General features: G+C 54.1%; 1 protein-coding gene across 1 annotated transcript; it reads right to left on the reverse strand.

Annotated features, from left to right (window-relative positions):
• Positions 1-1920: 1920 nt before the first annotated feature.
• Positions 1921-12000, reverse strand: PDAP1 (PDGFA associated protein 1). The gene is made up of 6 exons (XM_004440841.3): positions 11857-12000; positions 8785-8876; positions 7299-7409; positions 5738-5859; positions 3310-3461; positions 1921-2154 (listed from the first exon to the last, which is right to left on the reverse strand). The coding sequence occupies exons 1-6, from the start codon at positions 11867-11869 to the stop codon at positions 2096-2098; spliced, it is 549 nt and encodes a 182-aa protein (XP_004440898.1). The 5' UTR covers positions 11870-12000; the 3' UTR covers positions 1921-2095.
• Positions 12001-12026: the final 26 nt, after the last annotated feature.

Consider the following 12026-nt stretch of genomic DNA (forward strand, 5'->3'; position numbering starts at 1 on the left):
TGGTAGACACAGTGGGAGGAGTCCTAACACACAAGAGTCAGCATGTCCTTCCTCAGGAAGGAGGCCTTGTTATCCCCATTATAAAGAAAACTGAATGCCAGAGAAGAAGTTACTTACCCAGTCTCACAGGCAGAAAGTGGCAAAGCCAGGATCCAAACTCGGGTCGGACAACCAAGCTCCACTGGAGGGACATCTGCCGAAACACACTCGGTGAGCCTGGGTCTCCAGCTGAGCCAGGAGGGAAACACTTTGAGCAACTCTTGTTGGCACACCACCCAGGTACGCAGGTGAGATCTGCAGAACCACACTCGGAGGCCTGCAGACACCAAGGAAGTCCTTGCCTCTGTCCTCGCCCCAAGGTCAAACAAGACCAGGACTGTCCTGGGCACAGAGGAAGCCTTGCTGGCCGGTGCCAAACACAGCCTCTTCACGGCAGCCCTTCACGTGGACCTCCTACTTCCAGCATGTTACAAGACACCTCATTACCGCCCCACGTGGCCCCAGTTCTGCTGGCTGGCGGCCCCTGGACCCAACAACAGGATGCTTTGTCAGCGAACCTTGCCAACAGCCACCACCTTCATGCACTTTCCTCCATCTTATCACAGAACCTCATTTCCATGGTGCAGACCTGAACCTGGGCAGCAGCAGCTGCATGACCTCCTCCAGGTTTGGCAAAACCTTTGAGGTAATGCCTGCTCCTCAGAGCCAGGGTCAGAGGGGTATTCGGCAGGCCAAGGTGAGCTGCAGATGCTGGCAGCTGTGCTATCACTCCCTCCTGGGGCTGTCGACCTCCAACATGGTCAAGCCCAGGGGGTGTGGTAGCGGTCACTGGGAGTCAGGGGCTTGACTTCATCTCTGCCACTAAGTCCCTGACCTCGGGCCAAACCCCCTGCTTGGCACCCAGTCCCTGACCTCTCAGGACTGTGTGCAAAGGATGCCGTTCATGAGGTGGAGTGCACCTCATGGGGGGGTACAGGGGCAGGATAGGCGCTGTGGTTACCCTTCACTGTGCTTGAGTCTGCAGGCAGCCCATGTGATTGTGCTAAGCCTCAGTTTCCCCACTGCCATCTCCACCATACAGGGTGGAAAGGATTGAAGGAGGTAATGCCTGGCAGTCATGCTTAGTATCAGGACACTTCCTCTCAGCACTGAAATCCTGAGGCTGTTACCACCACAGGGCACCTAAGGACAGGACAGGAAGGCGAGCTGCTGCTCCTGGCTGGCCTGCTGTGGATCTTGGACGGGTCCCTGGCCGCTCTGGCCTAAGGTCCCTACTTGGTTAAGGAGCAGAGGGGGTCTCTCCCAGCTGAGATGCCCAGGGTCCAGTCCCTGTACCCCGTTCCTATGCTTGGTGCCACCTGAACCTTGCAGGACAGGCCTGCCTGAGAGTGACACTGTGCCCTTCTGGGTGAAAACAGCCCAGCATGGGGCCCACCAACGGCTCACGAACAAGGATTATGATAATGTCAAGTTTAATCTGCCAAATATACAAGTTGGATTCGTGGAGCATGTTTTGCCTGGGTGCTGCACAGTAAACGGAGGGTTCTTTAAATGATCCATGGGTAGGGTTAAGAATGGGCCCTGGCGAAAGGCAGAGGGGAGGCCTCAGTCAGAGGGGACTGGCCAGGGACGAGGAACCCAGGGGCCTGGGCTCCCAGACGACAGCCCCTCTTGAGTGAGCACCCAGGCACCAGATGGGCTGGTTGTCGCAAACTCGTCAGCAGCTGCCCCTAGCACAACCACCCCTACCGTGCAATCTATGGGACAAACGGAAGCTCTTCTTAGCCCACCTCCCAGGCACCCCCCAACCTGGGTTCTGCATTCTAAAAACAGCAAAAACATTCCCATGGTTACATATGAAATGCTGTCCTGCATCTTTCTGTCTCAAAGATAGCAGCTGCCCCCACCCCCCAGCCCCCCACCCACCATCCCCCCAAACCATTTCTGTGCCAAGATGAAGAGGAGGCCCCAGGCCATGGGGGGCTCCTCGTCGTGAGGGGCTGCTGCAGCAGCGCCAGGGCACAGGGTGGGCGAGACACGGCAGCGGTGCTGGCAGCACGGCCCAGGTCCCTGGTCTCTCCTGCCACAGGCCGTGCTACTTATTCAGGGAGAGTGACTGCATCCGTTTTCCTGACAAAGTTGCATCGTCTTTTGCTGAGGAATGGGAAGGGAAGGTAGAAGTTAGAACAAAACCACCCTCCACATATACAACCCCACATACCCCAGAATCATAGAACTGTAGGTCTGAAAGGCCTCAGAAAACATTTTGTGCAACTGGCTCAGCTGGCAGATGAGGACATCCAAGGAGAAGGGCCCACCCTGATGCCCTCCCAAGGAGACGATTTCTGCTGAAGCCACTGGACCCACGTGTCCAGTCCTCACCATGTTTGGGTGGCTGCCCCCTCCACAAAGGCCCACCAACATGGGAGCTACAGGGCAAATGGAAACTCTTCTTACCCACTCCCAGGTAGAACCCCATAATTCCAACCTCTCCCCGTGGATTCTAAAGTCTAAAATCAGCAACAACGTTCAAATAGTTTTACACAAGTCCTTTCCTGCTTGGCTTGTGAAGCAAGAGCTGCTAGTGAGGAGTGGGAATAACCAGCTATCTCTCCAGGGTGATGACAATGCCCTGGGCAACTGATTTCCCATCTCTAGGCCTCGGTTTCCTTGTGATTTGGTGAGGAGGCAGGACAGCAGGATCTCTAAGGGCTCTCATGGCCTCAAAGATGGAAGGAGTGCATGAAGCCAGGAGACAGAAAGTCATGAGTCAAATGCTCCTATAAACCAGACCAACTTCCCACAGCCAACCTGGCCTAGAGGAACCCCCTGCCACCTTTGGCCCCACTGGAGGGAGAGCATGGGGAAAGAGGGACACCTGGGCCAGATTTCCTCTGGGTCTGCACTGTGAAATCCAGCACAACCCTGCCCCACCCTCCCCAGCCCCTTGGATGGACAGCAGTGACCCCAGGCACCCGAGATCTTAGTGGGGCCTTCCAGTCCTGAAAGTCTGCACTAGGTCCCTCCCTGAGGCCTCCCTCTGGTGCCATGGACAGTGTTCTGCTGAGATTCAAACCCCTATCTGACTGTGCTGTGGCTGGACCCTCCTAGCACCCTGAGAGGTGGTGGGCGGAAACGCCCCTCCCCCTGACAGCCAGGAATGCAAGTGTGTGTGTGTGCACATGCGCGCACGCACACCAGGTGAGCCTCCGTTGAACAATCTGACCCCATCCCATGCCACAACACGGACACTGGAGTGCAGGGCTGGGTGGCGGGCAGCCATGGCCCAGCCAGTGGCTCAGGACCCACCTTTCCTCTCCTCTTCTTTCTTCCTAGCAGCCTCCTCCCGTTGTTTCCGGATGATCGCCAGCCGGGCAAGGTCAGCCTTGGCTTGTTCTGTCTTCCCAGCTAAATGCATTTTCATGTAACGCTCTTTTGCTTTCTGCTTCTCGATTTCTTCTCTGTTTGGATAAAATGGTGTCACAGAGGACATCTCTCCCACCATGATCAGCTAAGCTGGACGTGAGAGCCAGAATAAAGGCCTGGGGCCCAAGTGGAGGAGGACACCCAAGCTGAGGGAGGGGCCCTGGCTCCGCAGGCCCCCTCCTTGATGGACATGCACCAAACAAACAAGCAGAGGGACAGGCCTGGACTTGCGCATGGATAGGCTTAAGGGGCTGGGGGAAGTTCAAGTGGTGCACGTGGCTTCCCTAGGTGGCAAACATGGGATGGGGGTGAGCTGAGCACCTATGACCTCTGGAGAGCCTTAGCGTACAGTGGACAATGTAGGCTGGAGGGGACAGGCTGACTAGGGTCTGGTGTCCACGGTGAGAAAGGGGGATCAAAACCTATTCAACAGTGTGTCCAGAGAGGATGACCAGGAGGAGTAAGGCGCTGGAAACCACTTTCTATAAGGAGTGGACCAAGTGGCCACAGATGGGAACCAGGCACACCCAGTCTCAGGGCAATGTGGCATGGCACACTGTCAGTCAGAGCAGCTACATGTGCAAGAGACTGCCTCCACAGGGTGAGCCCCATTGGGTGCAGGAATAAGAGACTCCATGGGACAAAGGTGTCAGTCACTAAGTCACTAGGCAGAGAGAGGGGTGAGGGTCTTAGTTTCCCTCTGAGGATCTTCTTCCCAAGCCTGAGATTCTGAACTGGAGTGGGTGACCTTCAAGGTGTGAGATTGAAGGGTCCCATTTGCACCAGGTTCCTGGAAGAGCCAAGTTCTGGAGGAGGGGCAGGGATGCCCTGCCTGGCAGGAGCTTGGAGGAGGGACTTGGCCTCCTAGAGGCCCTCACTGCACACAGGCTGAGGAGTAAGAGAAACAGGCATGGGGCCTGGCTGGAGGGTAGGGAGAGAAACCCAGCCACCAGAAGTCAGATGAGCAGATGTCTCACCCAGGAGACTCTGGACAAGACACTTGCTACAGAGATGAGGAGGCAACACCTATCAGTCCAGCAGGTCCTACCCTGGGAGGGAGGTGCAGAGTCAGGAGCCTCAAAGCTGAGCCCTGGAGCTCCAAACCTGGCAGGACCACAGAGGCATCTGGAATGACGAGCAAGGTTGCTCAAAGGCTCTGCAGAGCCCCCTCAGTGAAGGCTAAGTGCCAGGCAGGCTGCCAGCCTTTATGGCTTTCATCTCTGCAACTCCAAAAGGCAGAGGTAGCCACTGGATCCCTTTTACTGATGAGAACAGTAAGGCCCAGAAAGAACAGTAACCTGTCCAAGGGTACACAGCAGCTGTGGCAGAACCTGGGCAGGCACTAGAGCCCTTCTGCTCTGGGAAGGCTAGCAGTAGCCCAGGCTGCTGGATTTCTGGGGACCCAGTCCCGAGAAGGAAGCTACTGGAGTGGTAGCTTCTACACCCCAAGCTCATGGCCCTTCCCTGTGGGGATTTCATAGACATATCCCTCAGCAGCCATGGGGTCAGCGCAGGAAGGTGGATTTAAATCCTAGCAGTCCAAGCAACTAGAAGGATGTGCAGCTATGACAAACAACTATGTACTGGGGCTTTGGGGGAAAAATAAATAAATAAAAATCTTTAAATCCTAGCAGTCCAGTCAGGAGGGAAACCAGGGCTGCTTTCTCTAGTGGCCTTCAATCTCTCATAAGGCCCTTGACTTCACCTGGTGGTCATCAAAATTCAGGGCACTACTTATCGAAGACTAGCCAGGTGCCAGGCACGTTAATACTCGATTAGGTCCTCACAGAACCCATGAGGAAGCTATCTGCAGCTCCATCTTCACCTGGGACTTGAGGAGGGCCCGGGGCAGCTGCAGCGCTGGGTGGGACCTTCCTGCACTATTCTGCCATCTGGATGGCACAGGCCCCCAATCCCCTCCCAATCCCCATGGCTATGACGTCACAGATGGGTGCAGGCCAGCAATGGTCAGATCAGGCTGATATGAGGGAAGTCTCCCTGGAGTAGGGTGCTCTGAAGGGAGGGACTGTAGGGTAACCCTCCACATCCCTGGGCATTACTGCAATTGCAACACAGGTCTGAATCTGCTGTTCTACTTTCCCTCTTATGTTTCTATTGGCGAAAAAAAACCTTGTTTTTTGGAGAAGCTACCATAGAGCTTTTGGGGAATGAGATGAAACAGAAACAAACACCATAGCTGGAACCCCACCCAGCCACCCAGGAATCCAGGTGGAGGAGCTGGGCACCTCAGCCCCCACAGGTCAGCCCCTGCCCGTGTGCCCAGGTCACGAGGCCCAGCAGCAGAGGTTACCGTTCTCTCCTCGAAAGCTCCTTGGGCCCGTCCAGGTCCAGCTGTGTGACTTTTTTGGTTGTCTGTGCCACCCGGTTGGGGTTCTCGATGTCAATGAGCCCTTCCACGCCTTTGCGCTTTTGCTAAGACAGAACAAGAAGCTGGCGGCTGGAGAAGTTTGGGACTGCAGAGCCCCTGAAGGCCACTCCCCCCATCTCTCAACAGCCCATCTGGACTGGGACAAACTCCTGTTCCACCCCAGCCCAATGTGATGCTTGGCCTAAGTCTCACAGTGGGCAGAGCATTCAGGAGTATTTTCACCAGCCTGGGAGGCACAAGGAGGGCGAGTGCATATGACGAGAGCCCAATCTATGCTGAGTCCCAGCAACCAGGGATTATTATCCCAGTGTCAGAAGAGACAGAGTGGAGGTACAGGGTAAAATAACTTGCCCAAGGCCAAAAGGAAGTAGAGTAGATGAGATGTGAACCCAAGCCTAACTCACATGCTCTCAGCACAGAGCACTACTCCCTCACTTCAAGCTCATCATCTGAACGCAGTTTTCCATGGAGTCGCATGCCTGACTGCAACTAGCAATGCTGGAGCCCCAGGAGGGTGGGCCAGGGAGGTGTGTCCTCAGGACCAGTTCTAAATCCTAGCCATCTCAGCTGACAGGCGGGAAATGTGACTAGAGAATGAGCCATCAGATCACACAGTGTATGGGTTTTGCAACCTGGCCCAAGAACCTGGAGCCTGCACCTCCCACCTCCCACCTCCCCCGGGGAAGTTCAGAAAGAGATGAGAGCACAGGTTCTCAATGTAGCAGGTTTGGTCCAAGTTTCAGGCTCTGTCAGTCCTAGCTTTTCTCTTTAAGCGACCAGGGAGATTGCTTCCAACGCCCGCCAATCTCAGCACCATACAGCGCTCCAGATGCCCATATCCAATGAGGCTACATTTACACACCTCCTCTTGGATACCTGACATCCTAAACTTAATGCGTCTAAAACAGAACTCAAGATTCACCCCTCACCCACCTCGCTCCTCTGCACAATCCTAAGCATGGCTTTCCCTCAGCCCCTTCACCCAATCCTCAGCAAATCCCAGTGAGGCGCGCTCTAAAATATGGCCTGAATCTGCCCACCCTTCTCCACTGTCATTGCCATCACCCTAAGGCAAGCCACAACTTCTTGTCTGGATACCTGCTGCCATCTCCCTGCTGCCACCCTCAACACCCTACAATTCACTTTCTGCAGAGGCTAGAACAATCTTTTGTTTTTGGTGAGGAAGATTGGCCCTGAGCTAACAACTGTGCCCACCTTCCTCTATTTTGTATATGGGATGCTGCCACACCATGGCTGACGAGTGGTGTAGGTCCGCGCAGGGGATCCAGGCCCCCGAACCTTGGGCGGCTGAAGCGGAGCGTGTGAACTTAACCACTATGCCACCAGGCTGGCCCCTAGGATGTAAACCCTTAAGAGCAAGGACTCTGTTTGCATCTGCCACCATGACTGGTAATCAACAGGCACTCGATAAATGTTTGTTGAGTGAATGAGTCTAAGTCTCAGGCCCCACCAGACTCAGTACCTGGTAATCATCTTCTTCATCCTCACTCTCATCTGAGTCTAGGGATTTCTTCTCTTTTTTGGGGTCACCTGCAGCCCCATCTCCACCTTCTTCTCCTTGTTCCTCTTCTTCCTGTTTCAGAAATGGACAACCTGCATAATCAAAAATGCAAAACAAACCCCCAAGACTGTGGCCCACACCCCACCACCCTCAGACTGTGGACCTTGAGAAATTAAGCAGCTGGAAGGCTCAGACTAAGTATGAGAAGGGTCCTACTCTGCGATCCTGGCCCCCAGTGGAGGACTTGGCTCAGAGGCAGCCTATCCACTTGGCTCCATGGCCTGAAAGCCATTCCCACAGCCCCTCATATGCCATTAAAGGCCCCACTCCCCTTCCCAGTCCGTGCAGCTGAGGCGGCCTGGGTGAGCAGCTCGTCTCCCAGGGTCACAAAGACTCAGCTGGGGCTGGCCCATATGGACCACAGTCCTCCTCAGCTTCCCTCCTGCTCCCCCAGCTGCCACATGTAGCTGCCAGGCTGTACTCGCTTTCCTGGGCAAGTCCTCCCCTGCTTTCCACTCCCACGGTCAGTGGCAGGCCAGCCACTCCAACCTGCCCAAGCAGATGCCCTGCTGTGCCGGCTTCCCAACAAAACAGCCCAGCGTGCCGCTTCTCTCCACCTTTCTTGCCTCCCCACCAAAAACCCCCCTTGTTACAAAACCATACGTCCTTCCCCCCCAGCACTTGCTCACACGCTCTTCGAGGTCCTGCTGCCAGCTCCTTCACCAGGCCCTCCTCTTCCTCTCCCTCTCCCTTCTCGGGGCTCCCAGGGACTTCACAGCTGTGCCACTCATCTGGCCTGACTGTGCTCCCTTCAGCCCTCAACCAGGTGAGGATCTAATGGTGTGGCAGGGGACGTGGATACCAACAATCATGGAAACATATTCTGTTTCCTGACAGAGGGCTGGAAAAAGTACAATGGGAACAGAGTAGAGGGATCTACTAGGCTCATACTGGATGGGGAAGGATGGGTAGCATCGATGACTATCCCAGAGGAGTGATGCAGAGCAAGGTCTGGAGGAACAGAAGGTGCTTTGCCTGTTGGGGTGTGGGAAGGCAGGGTCTAATGTCATACTGAGGTTGGCCAACAGTCCTGCATGGCTGGAGCAGACAAGTGGCGAGTGCTGGGAGTATGAGCTGCGGAGGGGCAGGGCCTGGCAAAGGGAGAGCCCCCGCAAGGCAGCAAGACAGGACCAAGATCAGAGACTCACTAAGGCAACCGTTGCTGAGTGAACAAAGTTCTAATTGATCCAATCAGAGGATGGCTTCCCTCTTGACTGTCATTAGTTGTTCTGGGACTCCCACCTGCTGCCCACTGCACCCACTACCACAAACCGCAGGTGCTGGCTTCTTCCTGAGAATGTGTGGTCTTGGCCTAGCCAAACTGGGTGCCAAAGAGGCAGGGTGCCACCCTGGGCCACTGGAGTGGCCTGGACAGGCATGTACTCACCCTGGCCTTCTGCTTTTCAGCCTGGAGCTGTGCGTCGATCTCCTCAGGGCTCGTGTACTGCCTTGCCCGGCCTTTGTGGCCTCCCTTTCTCCCTGCACAAAGATCGGCAGTTTAGGAAGGCAAGTGGGAAGCAGCTCCCTTGATTGTCCTGAGCCCCAGAGGGCTGTCCTGCTTGATGTGCTCTCATCAGAGGCTGCAGAAACTTCACCTACCCCTCACCAAGCTCCACCCAAACCTATACTCCCCCACCCTCACGTGTTTAAAAGGACACAAGAGGCAACACGCAACCACCCAATGTACCACCAAACTGTGTGCTGGATGCAGGCTGCCACGAATAAGACCTGAGGAGAGGACAGAGAGGACGGTGCACTGCATGGAGTGACTGGCTAAATCCCCCTTGGAATCCAAACATAGTGGACTCAGATGCAATCACAAGAACATATGACACTTACGCCCCTGCTGTCACTACAGTGCTTTCTACCTGCAGTGTTCTGTCCCAGCCACAGCTTCATTTGATCCTTCTCACAAACCTATGGTGCAGGAGTCACTGCTGGTCTCATTTTAGACAAGGAGACTTAGGATCAAGGCAGAGTGGTGAAAAGCACAAATGTTGGAGTCCAACCCCTGTGTTCAAATCTCAGCTCTACTGCTTACCAGCTTTGACTTTGGGCATATACTTAACCCCACAGAGTCTGTTTCTTCATCTGCGTCTCCACCTCACAGGGTTGTCATAAAGATGGATTTGCTAACACGTGTAAAGCCGTTGGAACAGTGCCCAGCACTGGATAAGCTCTACAAAAATGTTTGCTATGGTTGTTACTTTTCTCTCTAATACAGTATTTGCTGGGGGAAAAGAAACTAAACCACTGGCCACATTGGTGATCTACTACAGATGTCAGGGGATATAACAAAATACTTCGTGTTCACCTAAGTGGTATGATAGAAAGAGAAAACTTCAAACCTTTAGGAGAAAACTTTTTTGTGCTTGGAGTAAGAAACATGGCTTGCAAACAAAGTTAAAGTTGAAAACAAACCTGACTACCATCCAAGAGTTAAAAATGTGACTAGCAATTAAAGTTCATCTATGAGTATCAGTTTTATAGTCTGACCCTCTTGAGCCAGGACACCAGACTGAGTCCTGCTAAAGCCATCAGCCAGTTTTATAGCAGGGTGGCACCCCCTCTGCCGGTCCCAGAGGATGCTGGGTAACTGTGGCCTCGATCCATCCCTACCTCTCCTGAAAGCTGCAGCCCACCAGATTTCTAGAGTCCCTCATTGTGAGCAGAGATCTGTAATTAGACAGCCAGAGCTGCTCCAGACTCCAGAGACAGCAGCAGAGATATTGGCCCCCCCTGATTTCCTAGACAGCAGCTGCAGAGCCATAATTGTACTGCTACAGACCACACCACACATTTTTAATGACTACCTGGGTTCCCAGGGGCATCTCAGTCTATGTTCATGAAAAGTTCTAGCGTGAGAGATCAAGCTTGCCATTAAAAAAGCCAACACCCTTTCTTGCCCTCTTAATATTCCAGATAATAGTAACAACTCAAAGTTGGCTACTATAAGCTCTCATCCTGCACACTTGGCTATGGGTTACTGACCTTATCTTGGTCTACAGCAACTTTTATCAGGTCTTTTTGCCTTTAAAAATGCTTCACAGTTACATAAGGGAAACAAGAGTTGGTCACTTGCGCGTGGGGAATTTTATACTTTTTTTTTTTTAACATCTTCATGTTTTCTTTTGCTCTTCAAACAAATTAAAACAAGCAAGAAATGTAAACCTTGTCTGCCCACAAAGCTTTTCACAAGCCAAAAGGCCAAATCACTTAACCAAGAATTTCTATCTAGGATTTTCTAATTGTAACCTCCAACCTTGGCACAAAGTTATCTATTAAGTAGAACTCTAGGGCCAGAATTCTGGAGCCAGAAGGGCTCATTTAGCACCCTCCTTTTGCAGAACAGGAGACTGAGGAACACAGAGGAGACATGGCTCTTCCTACCACAGAATAAATCAGTAGAGGACTAGGTTTAAATGGAGTCAGCTCTGTAAACCTGGAAATAGAGTCAGGAAGTCATTTAGGTTTGAAAAAGCCCCAAGTAGATTTTCCTGTGGGCTGATGTATCTTAGCCAACCTGACACATGAGCTACCAATATTACCTGAACATCTGTTCTGTGCCAGGAGCTAGCCAGGCAGTTCAGTGCTCCTTCATTTTACGACCCCTATCCCCAGGTCTCCAAGCTAAGGCTTACTAGCAGGTGTTCCAGATGAGGAAAACAGGCTGGGGAAAGTTAAAAAACTTGTTCAAGGCCACAGAGTTAGTAACACAGCTACGCTTCAAATCGAGAACTTGGCTCAGGGTAAAGAGAATGGAGGACGGTCTACAATGTACTGGGAAGCCACGGATCCTTCAACGAACCGGCAAAATCTTAAAAATAACAATAGTTAATGCTTGGTGGGCACTTAACGACTGCCCGGCCCCGTCTTGGCACTCCACGTGGGTTACCTAGTCTAAACCTCGCATGAGCACTACGAGGTAGGTACAATCATCATGCCCATTTGCAAATCAGAAAATTGACACAGGGAGGTTCAGCGACGAGCTCACATCGAGCCGCAGCCGGACAGGGCAGTCAAAGCCAGATCTCCCTGGCTCGAGAGCCTCCAGGCCTGGCTCGCCCAGAGCCCGAGAGGACCCACGTTTTACGCGCGAGCCAGGCGGGCCCAGTACGGGCGCGGGACACGGTGACTCAGTCCCCTGCAAGCCTGGAAGTGGGAGGAAACTCCAGACCCCCCAGGCCAGGAGAAGCGCGCCCTAGATCCGGCCCTCCGCGTCGGCAGGACCCTGAGCCTCCGACTCCCCTGAGACCAGCGAGGGAGTGGCTCAAGGCCACCACCGTCCTGAGTTTCCCATCAAGACAATTGGGCGTCGAGGCCCAGGCCTGGCCCTCAGCCGGGGCGGACGAATGCCCTCTGCGCAGCTCTCCGAGACACTCGCAGGCTGAGGGGACAGCGGGAGCCGGGTTCGGGCCGCTCCTCGAGGCCCGCGGGCCACGCGCGCCCCACCCCTCACCTCCTTTAGGCATCGCGGCTCCGGCAGCTGCGGCGGCGGCGGCGGCGCCTCGAACTGACACCGGAACCGGAAATGTCTCGGACTCGACTTCTTCCGCCCGGTCCAGTCGCCTCCGCGCGCCTCTGCCGCCGTCGCGGTGAGGACCGAGGACCTCAGGGAGGCCAGCGCAC

Source organism: Ceratotherium simum, chromosome 26 (assembly GCF_057802395.1).
Source record: "Ceratotherium simum simum isolate JZ-2026a chromosome 26, ASM5780239v1, whole genome shotgun sequence".
Lineage (NCBI taxonomy): Eukaryota > Metazoa > Chordata > Mammalia > Perissodactyla > Rhinocerotidae > Ceratotherium > Ceratotherium simum.